This window comes from Typopeltis vanoorti, chromosome 20 (genome assembly GCF_054136105.1).
Source record: "Typopeltis vanoorti isolate ZY-2024b chromosome 20, IOZ_Tvanoo_1.0, whole genome shotgun sequence".
NCBI lineage: Eukaryota > Metazoa > Arthropoda > Arachnida > Uropygi > Thelyphonidae > Typopeltis > Typopeltis vanoorti.
Genome location: NC_143568.1, coordinates 99673941 through 99686736, shown reverse-complemented (window position 1 = coordinate 99686736; position 12796 = coordinate 99673941). Strand labels below are relative to the sequence as shown.

Here is a 12796-nt window from a genome sequence, read left to right as displayed (position 1 = left end):
TGTCTATTTGCAAATTTAATTTGCCATTATTGCTAAAAACTGTGCTAAATGGCTGAAATATTTTACTTGTCCTATATTAAGAACAGGTTCTCCACTGAGAATGCAGCTCAAGTTTTCAATGTTCCTGCCTTTTTCTTCGAACTTTATATTGCTTTATATTGCCAATTTTCATGTCAGGTTTGTTTACAGTTTTTATTCAATTTAGTTAGAGAATTCTGGAAGGAAAGAAATACATGAAACCATTTTCATGTATTTCCTTCCTTCAATTCTTAGTGCTGACTTCCAATGTAAATAAAGACTATGTATTGCTCTGTATAATGTTCCATTTACATAATATAAATGTAGTGTTTTGAAATTAAGAAATTGCAAAACCTTTTCTCTACCTTGCTTCAGTACAGTCTTGCCATAAATGCTGTTACCACTTTCACACACCTCCACACTGCCCACAAAATTGTGGGCAGTGTGGAGGTGCATGAAACAATAGCCAACATTCACATGTTTATCAGTAGAGAGAGTTGTCTAGCTATACGGGTTAACATGCAGTGGGGAGATTATGAGAATAAAATTTTACAGATTTTTTTATTTTATTTTTTTTGGGGGGGGGGGGGGGGTAGGATTTTTATGAACAGGGCTGAACAAATATACTTGCCCAGTCACACATAGTGAGTAGATTTTATCAGCTGGCAAGCAGCCACACAAAAAAAAAACGACCAAAAAACAGTATTGAATATAGTGATTCTGAAGATGTTAACTAGTCATTCCATCATTTAAAATTCACTTGGGTATGTTACATAGAAGATATTTTAAACAAATGGTATGAAGGTATTAAGCAAGCATCTGAAGCTTGATGACATTCTTAAGTCAACCGAGTCACCCAAAGGAGGACTTCAATTTTCCTTCAAATTAATAACAATAATTCCATCCCTCCACAGTATGCTAAGAAAGAGTGTTTTAGTATGATGAACATGATACAATCTTAAGAACAAAGCTACACTTCAGGTTCCAGATTAGAAATATAACAATATCCTGCAACGGACCATCAATTGATTGGTTTAAATCAGAACATGCAATTGATAAGTGGTATTTTTCTGGAAAAATGCATCATATAAAAGGCTATTCTAATAACAAAAATTAATCTAATCAATTATATTTTCCAAAAAAAAAAAAGTTTTTACTGTTCTTCCTATTATCTGACTTTTCTTTCTCTAAATAGTTTTCATACAAGTGAGAACCATTCAAAGAAAAAAAAGTCAGATAACAGGAAGAATAGTAAAATTCCTTTGTAAGAAATATCCTCCAATCATGATACAGCAATACTAAAAATTTAATAGAACTCTTATTTACTTACTAGGACATTTTATTGAAGAAAATGAAGAGGGATCATGGAAGAGTTCATATAGGATTTTGTATTTGTCAAGTCCTGCCAATAAGTTTGCCTATAAGATAACATATGCTATATTAACCATAATAATAATAAAATGAAAATGCTAACCATTTTTACAGCATCTGATTCAAGAAAGTCTTTATAAATCTGTATCTGTTTTGAGGAAAGAACTGTCCAGATAATGAAGTCATTTTTTCTTGTTAATGACAATCTGAAATTAATAAAAAATTTTAAAGTATAAAATTGATGTCAAATCAATCTGTCTGTAATGCTAATGAAAACAGTCATGTTCTAAAAGAGTGCATATAAAAAATGTTATAAATTCCTGAAGTTTATTTCATTACTAGCTAACTATCAACATTATTAAGAGATATATGGACTTCCTCGATGAGTCCGACTCATTGAGAAGGGCACATATCACTTCCTGCACCAGCTGTCATATCTTTTCTTGAATTCATTCACATTATACACTCAACTCCAAATGCAATCCATGCCAATTGCACACGACTCTGAGAGAAAAATCTAGCTCTCAATGCCTCCTTCACTGCATTCATTCTCCCCACTCTCCATAAAATGAAAAATTTCATCTACTGGTATCTTGTATGACCCTTTTAGAATTTAGTAAGTCCATCATTCATTTCTCCTTTTCTTGTGTGAGAGCATCAGCAATCCATAAATTCTCAATTGGTATCATTATTAATCTGCATTCCACAATCCCAATATCAACTTGAACATTGTTCTTTGTAACCTATCCACTTTATCAGCATCACCATGGAAACCAGAAGACCAGACCTGAGCACAATAGTCCAAGTGAGGTTATATTGAGGTCTTGTAAAGTGGAAAAACAAGACTTCCTTATCTTTATATGTTAAGGTTTGTTTCAGCATTACCATTATCCTCTAAGTTATATTTGCAATCTTTGCTATACCTTGAACTTCAAACTGATGTCTTCTAAAACTCCAAGATCCCTAGCCTGATAAGTTTCTTCTAGCATAATCCCATAAATATAATATGACACTGGTCATTTCATTACACCATTACACCAGGGTGCAAAACTTTACATTTACTAAACATTAAACTGACAGCCATTTTCACATGGCCACAATTCCAGCTGATTTAAAATAATTCTGCAAGTACTACATGTCAATCCCATTCTTGATTACCCAGCCTATATTTGTAACATCAAAAAAATAACTGTACATCACCTACCAAATCTTTCCCATTGTCATTAATGTAATTTTTCTTTATGGCTGTAACTTAATATTACTTAATATGTGTTTATCAAAGAAAGTCATTAATGTAAAGATTGAACAACAATGAACCAAGGATTGATATCCCTGTGGTATATCACTGGTCATCTTAACTATTGCAGACTCACATCCTTCCATATACCATTTTTAATATCTATCAGTCAGCTATCCTCTTATCCATGCTAATATTTCATAATCCAATCCCATATTCTCCAATTTATGCAAGTCTATCATACTGTATCCTGCCAAATGTTTTGCAATGTCTAAAAGTACTGTGCTGTATCCTTTCCCCTTGTCTAACTCAATGATAACATTTTCATAGAATGTAAGTTTCTGACAAGTGATCTTCCCTTAGTAAACTCATAATATTCATTACAAAGTATACATTATCTGTCAATCCATTTCTGTATACAAGCTTTTACTAAACTTTTCCAGCATCTTCACCACTCCATTCCAGAGATACTGATATGGCAATAGTGGGATACATCAGTCTTGGCAACATCCTCGTGCAGTGGGATTATCAAACATTCTTTCCACTCATCTGGAATATTCCCTGATCTGAGGCTCAAATTATATAGCCTGGTCAAAGGAACGAAAAGTTTGGTTGAACATTCTTAGCATCCATGCTGATATTCCATCAGCTACTACAGCTGAATTCTTATTCAGTTTGCACGACAGTTCTAGTACTTCCTCCTTGTACACCTGAGTTTCTTCATCCAGTGAAGAAGTAGCAGTGAGCCCAATGTTGCATACAGGTTGCAGGTTTTAGCAAAAATGAGTACGCGTTAGTTGAACAATCTCTTCTGCATCAGTCACTAGCATATCATCTACATTCAGGAGTTATGCTTTCATATTCATTTTTTTCTTTTACTTGCAGTATAACAATAGAACTATTTTGGATTTTCTTTAGCTTGCAGAACTTCACTACACATTCAGACTTAACTTTCCATACAACATTTATAACTCTTATGACCTTATAATTTTCATAACTGATGTCATCCAAACAGCAATAACACCACTAACTACTTTATAAAAAGACCTATCAGCATATTATCATTAAAAAAATAGATAGTTCTTGGGAGAGGAACTTGCATAATTTGTCGACCCACACACAATGGATTTACTCAGCTGAAAGGCATATTTTTTAATTATTAAATGACTGGAAGCTGAGAGATAAAAATAAAACATTGTTTTTATTCAGCACGACTAGTTTTGTCTTTAAGAAGACTTCAGGTGCACAAAATAGAAAGAAACAATCAACAAAAACTGCACAGGAAAAAATCTAAACATCAAAGTGCATCTGGATATTTGAAGCTGTTCTCTGTATAACCTCAATGTCAGGCGTGCGCATGTGTTCAAGATCCTCTGAACACCAAAGTTTGATGGCAGCACAATGACAGTCAGATACTTTGGTGTTCAGAAGATCTTGAATGCATGCACATGCCAAACAATAAGGTTATACAGAGAATAGCTTTAAATATCCAGACACTAATGCTTTAATATGTGCTTTTTTTTCACACTAATGCTTTATTGTTTAGATTTTTTCCTTTAGTTTTTGTTGGTTGTTTCTCTCTATTTTGTGCACACCTGAAGAAGTCTTTTTAAAGACAAAACTAGTCGTGCTGAATAAAAACAGTGCTTTTTATCTCTTGGCTTTCAGTCATTTAATAATTAAACACACACATACACTAGGGGACTCCATCCCCCTGGCACCCAACCCCCCAAATTCCAGGCTGCAAGCCGGTAAGCCAAAAAAAGTGACGAAAACATTTCAAATTTCGTCTTATCTTTTTATATATATAGAATAGATATAGCTATCAAATATTAAAGTAAAGAGCCAGGAGGCTTGAATTTGGTTTAAGTGAATTATTGAAATGGAGTTGAAATGGGAGTTGCCTTGGCTTGCACTAATTAAATGACATGAACTCTGCCCAGAAGCTCATATATTTGCCTTTCTTAGTGCATTGATTAGGTTTTACATGCCCGACAGCTGTTTTGAGCCCTTAATACTCAGATTTCGGGATTCAAATTGCCCAAGTCCTAAAAACTAGGAACGACAAATAGAAATGAAGACGACAAATTCTCATTCAATACTATAGTAAGCCTTTAACTTTTTGGCAGTCTGGGTGCATAATAAAATATTAAAGTATGGAGCTAAGATGTTTAGATTTAACAAAAAAAGACAACATAATAGAGGATGTTATGGATCTATCCATATTTTATAACCAAGTATAATAAGAAATCAAAGTCTCTTTTTATATTTTTTAAGTTTCATATATTTTTTAAGTTTCATACATTTACTAGAGCTTACGAGAAGGTTGTTCTCATAAATTCTCACAAATCTAAACCACCTCAGCTCCATATTTTAATATTTTATTATGCATCCAGACTGCCAGAAAGTTAAAGGCTTACTATGGTATTGAATGAGAATTTGTCTTCATTTCTATTTGTGGTTCCTAGTTTTTAGGACTTAGGCAATTTGAATCCTGATATCCGAGTATTAAAGGCTCAAAACAGCTGTCAGGCATGAAAACCTAATCAATGCACTAAGAAAGGCAAATTTACGGACTTCTCGACAGAGTTCATGTCATTTAATTAGTGCAAGCTAAGGCAACTCCTATTTCAAAGGTTATGTTCTTATAATTTCTCTGGTAAATTTTTGAAACAAGTTTTCTACATTTGGCTATAAATATAGTTGAATCCAGATGTTCTATTTCAATATAATAAAACTGCCATTTAATTTTATAAGAAACATTAAAAAAAACTATACAACATAAATATCAGAAAAACATTGCACTTGTTTTCTAAAATAACAAAATAAAAATATTAACAAGCTTTTTATTTTAAATTGTGAAACAGAGAATTATGGATTTTATAATCAAAATGAATTTGAATTAAATTATCCTTTCCTTTAATGTACGTGGTGATCAGCATCATTTTGATAAATTATGGAGACTATAACCATGTTAAGAATATATGTATGTATGTATGTATGTATGTATATATATATATATATATATATACTTTAATTTCCCAATGTGTTGACCTTCATATTAAGGTCATCTGAAGAATGCAAGCTGACAAAGAGAAACTATATTACATTTCAAACATTGTCACATGCCAAAGTGACAATGATTTGATCAGCCATTATTCAACTAGCCTGACCTCTAGTGGAAAAAAAAAAAAAAAAATTACATCAAAGCTATATCCTATTTATAACACTGTCAGAGAACAAATTCATATTAATACTTTTAATACAGTAATAGTGAGCCTGATCAATAATTGAACGTGTTTTTTATATTAAGGCTAAGATCCTAGATTACCAGTCCTAATTATAATTTATAATGAACTCTTAGAACAAAAGATTATATGGGTAAAATTTCTATATTCTAGAGATTTTTAGACAATGATTGTTATGATTAGGGTGGTTGATTAAAATTTCACAGGCCTGTTTAAATTTGAGCACATACCACATTCTGGTGTGACAATGATGAACAGGTGACCTTCCAGTCAATTCTATAGAGTATTCAGGGCATAATAAGAAAGGCTAGATTTACCCTAGTTATTAAATTTAATGTGCTGTTTATGTTGGTTTTTTTTTTAGTAGTTGTACCTATATAAGGCAAATTACAGGTGCATTGAATTCAGTATACTCCAGGGTGGGCCAGTGGAGGAAGCAGATCCTTGGAAGAGTTGAATAAGTTCTTTGACTTTACAAGAGGTTTAAAGGTACTAAGGTTAGATTTCTGTAGTATTCTCTTTATTTTATCAGATATTATCAAAAAATGATATCAGATATCATTTTTTACTATTGGGTGCAGTCTTGAAGAATTTTGTTCATAGTATTTTATGATATTTTTGCTGTAGCTATTTTGAAGGTATTAGAAGGAACTTTTAATTCATGGTTAAGTGTTTACTCACTGGAGCAAATCTTTAAAGCCCCCCCCCTTTTTTTTTTAGTGTTAATGACACCTAGTTTTTGTGTTGGTTGGTAAGAGTTTGTGTATATATTGGAAAGTATGTGTAGGCTTACAGTTAACAGTGAAGGAAAGACTGTCAAAAGGGAGATGTGTAACAAGCACATCTAGACATGGAAGTCCGTTCTGACATTCAATTTCAATTGTGTGCATTTTTGTTGTTTGTTTAGATGGCTGAAGAAAGCGTCTAATGTCTAGCAGCCATGGGACCAGATTATGAAATATCAACGTTGGTTGGTAAGAGTTTGTGTATATATTGGAAAGTATGTGTAGGCTTACAGTAAACAGTGAAGGAAAGACTGTCAAAAGGGAGACGTGTAACATCTAGAAATGGAAGTCTTCTGACATTCAATTTCAATTGTGTGTATTTTTGTTGTTTGTTTAGATGGCCGAGAAAAGTGTCTAATGTCTAGCAACCATGGGACCAGATTATGAAAATGTCAACGTATCTAAGCCAGACTGAGTTTTAAATTAAAGAATCTAGAGCTCACTAGTCAAAAGCTTCCATATAAAAGTTAGCAAAGTGTGTGTGTGTGTGGGGGGGGGGGGAATGATGAGCCCATGGCTATGCCTTTATTATTATTATTATTATTATTATTATTATTCAAAGAGACCTCCAGAGAATCATTGAGAGGAGGCCACACACTACATGCACCAGCTGTCATACTCGTTCTTGAATTCATTCACACTGCTTGCACATACAACATCCAATAGCAATCCATTCCAATCATGCACCACTCCGAGAGAAAAATATAATCACACTTCTTTTTTGTCAGCATTCACTGTCAGCTTCCAAAGATGCCATCTCATCTGTTCCCCACACTCCATAAAATGAAAAATTCCATCAACAGAAATCCTGTATGACCCTTTCAGAAGTTGGTTAGGTCTCAATCATATCACCCCTCTTCACACCTACTGTTTGCTAGTGTCTGCAGTCTACAACTTCTCATCATAATCAGTATTCCACAATCATTTTTAATACTCTTCTTTGCACTCTCTCCACTGTATCAGAATCACAATGAAAACCAGGAGACTCTGCATGCACACATAGTCCAAGTGAGGTCTTATCAAGACCTTGTAAGGAGGCAAAATGATATCCTTATCTTTACATGTCAAAGTTCATTTCAGCATTGCAATTATCTTTTGAGTTATATTCACAATCTTTGCTACCTGGTCCCTGAACATCAAAGTCCTCTCTACTAACACTCCAAGATCCCTAGCCTGAGCAGTTGCTTCTAGCATATTATAGATGTGTACTTAATTTTTTTTGTATCACCCAGATAATTTGTTTGCATATTTTACAAATTCTGAATCTGCATATAAACAGTAAAACTTCAAAAATATTGCTTTTTTATTATCATCATTCATGGCCAAAAGTGCTCTTTTCAATATATTAAGACAAATACTTCAAAATATAAACAACTTTTAAACTAAAATAATACAGACTAAAATAAAAACAACAAAGATAGTGCCTATAGCAAACGAGAAGCCTTTGAATGTGGTTGAGCAAGATCAAGGGAGGCTTTTCGCTGATTTCTACAGATGGAGTGTGTTATGAAACATGTAACAGGAATTTTTCTGCTTTGGTAGGCCAAATATCCAATCTTTCTACTGATTTGGCTGAAGCTGAATATTTGAAAAACATGCCAAATACCAAAGCAAAACCAAATATTTGGCACTATATTTGATAAAATTCTTTCAAATCAAATATATATTTGATATATTTGATAAAAACTTCCCTATATTTGATAAAATGATATTCACTTGTTATTAAATTCCTTCCTAATATTGTCATTTTTAACATGATTCTGCTCTTAATGCCAATGCTTCACTCATGAATCTTGTCAAAATTCTCACATCTATGATCTCTGGTCACTGATCAACTGTTATTTCTGACCAAATCTCAGATTCAGAGGCTAAAATTGGTTTAAACATGATCTTGTATACTGCTAGTTTAGTGGAGATTTGGATAATTTCTTTTTGTCAGCTTCTAAAAGTTATTCAACTTTTAGAAGTTGAATAACTTCTTTGTAAGAAGTTATTCAACTGGCTCCCTAACATACTTTGTTGACTCTGTTGTCTACTTCCATATTTAATTTGTACCACTGATAAAAAATTCTGCTAAATAGCTGAAATGTTTTTACTTGTTCTATAGGTTCTCCACTGAGAAAACAATTGATGATCTAGCCTGACTTTATGTTGTTGATTTTCAAACCAAATTTGTTACAACAGTTATTCTTAATTAGATTTCTAAATAAATAAATCTACACGTCTTCAAGAGAATAAGATTATTTGCATAAAATAAAGAAATGATTAAATCTCCAAATTTGATAGCACATTTTCTGCCACTTTGTCATAATGTGGTTAACAGAACTAAAGTGTTGAGAGCATGCAGCCTTGGCCTAACACCTAATTTTAACCAATTTAAATCTTTCTGTACATTCTTCAATTTTAACAGCTAATTTACAACTTAAGTAGAGGCTATATATTTCTCTCTATTTGCATCATGTGATTGTAATGTTTTCAACAGCTTTTCTCTTGGCAACTTATGTGCCTTTTCCAGATCTTTCCAAAACTTAAATATAGATCTTTGTTATAAATTTATGTGAATCCTATACACAAGTATCGTAACTGTGAACCAATTGTTCACTAACTGTGAATGATTGGTCTCCAGAGCAAGGTTTCTGGACTATGTAAAAAATAAATTAAATGGGGAAAAATAATAAAAAAAAATAGAAAAAAACTCCAGCCTGGCCACAGTACAAAATGTACTATGAGTTTACAAATAACCTTTTGTGACCTCTTAACAACCTACTTTCCTTTCATCATCATGAGGCAAATTTCTACCTTCTTCACCCAAAGACAACAATAAAAAATCTGGAGATTTTTTTTATTGTTGTCTCCTCTAACAACCAAAAATAGAACTTTTTCAAGCCACTCAAGCCTCAAATAAGCAGATGAGAGATACATCAAATTCATTTGCCACCTTGAAGACATTCATAAACACATTGATGCCTACAGTGCAATTCAAACCCATGATGTATTTGATTGGAAACGCTATCCTTTTGAGAGCAATTTTTTTATGATTTCTCAACTGTTTGTCATAAGTAAAAAATTTATCATAATCACTATGTGGTCTGAATCAAGCCAGTTCAGCAAATTTCTCTTCAGCAATTTTAAAAATTCCTCTCAATTTTTTCATTTGATTTTATTTCCATTTTTATAAGTAGATACCATATTATGCAGTATAACCACTAACTTTTATAATACCATATAACAGCAATTCTAGATAAATATAATCTACTTTAGCTACTTTGAATATTTTTGTATAAAAATTTCAGGTGAGAAAAAAATAAACTTACATGAAAACAATTTTAACGATATACAATTAATATCCAGCATAATACTGGAGACATCCTCACTACAACAAGCAATGGAACACAATTACAATACAAACAGAAGTATTTTAAAAAGTAATATCATAAAATAAGTAAACAATCAGTCCATAAAATTCCTAATAAAAAAAAATATTAATAAAAACAAATAAATAAATCCAATTTAAAATTGTCAAAAATAAGCATGATTATTAGATATATGAATAGCCAAAGGCTTCAATTCGGCGACATAAAACTTGAAATATAAAACTATGAAACATAAAACTTTGCTACAAACTTGATATTAACTAGGTCTACCTACTCACTGATGAGACCTCAATAAAGGTTGAAACCAGTCTGGGTAGTGACCTTCTCTCATAATGTAGAACAGTAATACAGCTCCTAGGAGCTAAGTTCACATTATGGGTAAATATCAAGAATAGTGATCGGAGCTTGCTTCACCTTTGACATGAGTTGCCTCAGCTTGCACTACCTTAAGGGTCAGTTGCTGCAGTATCCAGGTATTTGCTTACGCTTGGAATCGCCGAACTTTATATAGTTTCTACTATATTCGGCATGAAACTTTTTGAGTTTCTTATTCAGCTAAGAAACGATATAGGATGTAATATCCCCTAACTTAAATAAGCATGATTCGTCCTAGAATTATTGATTCTTCATAAGCCTAACAATAGACTGCATTTCTCACATTTTCTAAAACGAAACACACAGTAATTATTATATCCATGCTACTTCAACACCATTATACAAGTAAAAAAATTAGAACCATCAAGACCTTGTTACACTGTGCTCATACTTTATGTTCTACTCAAGAAAAACCATGCCAAGAATTGGATTACATCAAATTAGCCATTCTAATAAATGGTTTCAATGAGTCTCCTTTATAAGCGGTCAGCAAAGCACATAACAGTTTTAAGATCCCAGCCTATGTCTCATGAAGCAATCTCTGAATCCTCTTCCTTGTGTTAGGAATATCTGAATGTATCAGGAAAGTTCTGAGACTTCTTAACATCCTACTTTCATCATAATGAGGAAAATTTCTACCATTATTTCTTCACCTAAAAAAAGACAAGCTCCTGCCACTTAGCTTTCCAGATGTCAACCAGACCCCTTGCTCTTGTGACTTATCATACTCCACACAAGTGGGTAGATCTGCTACTGTTCAAGATGAACATAAATCTTATATCCAGTACTATGAACATGCACAATCTGGTTTAGTCGAACATGCCACCTCTATTAAGCACAGTTCTTTTGAAGAAAACCAAGCTCATACATAACAGCAAATTCTTATGGAATGCTTATATAAAGAGGGTCGCAAGACTTTTTTACATCATCTGAATTAAAACATATTGGATGACCTTTGGTTATCTCCTCTTTGGGAAATATTACTGTATCAATCTTCTGATAATTACTAATTTATTATTTTACACATACATGCTCTCTCTATGTATCTCCCACCGACAAACGATTTACCTGTAAAAACTTATAGTATAACTGCACCATGGGTGGGCTAAGGAATTTGTTTTCTATTTGTTTATTAATTAATTATATATTTATTTATTTATGGTATTTTTTTATTGAACTTTTTTCATGACACTTCAGGCCTCCAATAAGCAGGGCGGTGGTGACCTCACACTGGAAGATGAAATTTATCTCCCACCTAAAGATAATCGTAAACATCTATGTCCACAGCGAGATTTGAACTTGCAGCCTGTTGGTTGGAAATTGGGTATGTTAGCCACTTGGCCAGCCAGGCCAGCAGATATAATTCACGGGGAATTTTATTGACTAATTGCTGTCTTACTTATGCTATGAGTGCACTTTTTAAAATACTTCGTTATTTGCATTTTAATTGTGCTCCACTGCTCTTAGTCAATGAACTGAAGATACGTTCTATACTAAGCATCATTAAAGTACAGTCAACCCTCATTTAACACCAAAATTTCTCGTTCTGGGAAAAGTGACATTAAACAAATTATATGTTCAATGGGGTTTTAGGTAATCAGCTTCAGAGACCTAGAAGTAAACATTATTGCCTCCAAAGCTATTAATGCTTTGTGAATGTTTTTAAGTTCATAACTAATGTTTTTATGCATATTAATTAACATGTATTACATATACAAACTGAATAATAAAAAAAAAAGCTTTATTATAATATAAATATAATAAAAATATAAAAATTGAAGTCAGAGGTCCCTATACACAACCACTCATCATGCAGGCTTCACAGGAGCATCACATGAGTGATGCGAGACAGTAAACAGAGTAGGTGACGAAGAATGAATGCATGTAGGCCAATGGAAGTTTTGACACTAAACGAAAAGATGTAAACCAGGGTCGACTGTAGTTTTCATGTTAGCTTTTTTGTGTAATTGTATAAAATTTTCTGTCTCAAATTTTTATACAATTATGACAACTTACCTATTCCTAGACAATACAATATATACACGAACACATCATTCTGTTTTGAATAAATTAATTGTGTGCATTCCATCTTGCAAAGCCTATTTAAGCACTCATGACAGTCTGTTAATTTCAGACTAAAATATATGGCAGAATATTTAATAAATAATACTTTTACCTTGTATTTGTGTATATATTGTATAGAACTATGGCACAAGTTTCTCTTAAAACTAGTATTCTTAGACATAATTTAATAAACTTAATAGACAAACTTTCCAGAAATGGCTTTTTTGCCGCAAATTCCATTGGCTCTTTCTACTTCAAGTACTGACATGTACACAAAGTATCTTTTGAGTACTTTCATTGTTATTCCAGACATCCAGAATAGCC

The 12796-nt window shown here is 32.7% G+C and overlaps 1 protein-coding gene and 1 long non-coding RNA gene across 6 annotated transcripts in view; one reads left to right on the top strand and one right to left on the bottom strand.

Moving 5' to 3' along the window:
* Positions 1-1469, top strand: part of LOC150095707 (uncharacterized) — a 93513-nt gene extending 92044 nt beyond the window's left edge. For both annotated transcript variants that reach the window (XR_016550037.1, XR_016550038.1), the window contains exon 3: positions 1352-1469. This is a non-coding gene — a long non-coding RNA (uncharacterized LOC150095707). The remainder of the gene's footprint in view (positions 1-1351) is intronic.
* Positions 1-12796, bottom strand: part of LOC150095706 (DNA excision repair protein ERCC-6-like) — a 269923-nt gene that overhangs the window by 168152 nt on the left and 88975 nt on the right. For all 4 annotated transcript variants that reach the window (XM_090409872.1, XM_090409870.1, XM_090409874.1 and 1 more), the window contains exon 9: positions 1493-1595. In XM_090409872.1, coding sequence (XP_090265998.1) covers positions 1493-1595 — 103 coding nt within the window. The remainder of the gene's footprint in view (positions 1-1492; positions 1596-12796) is intronic.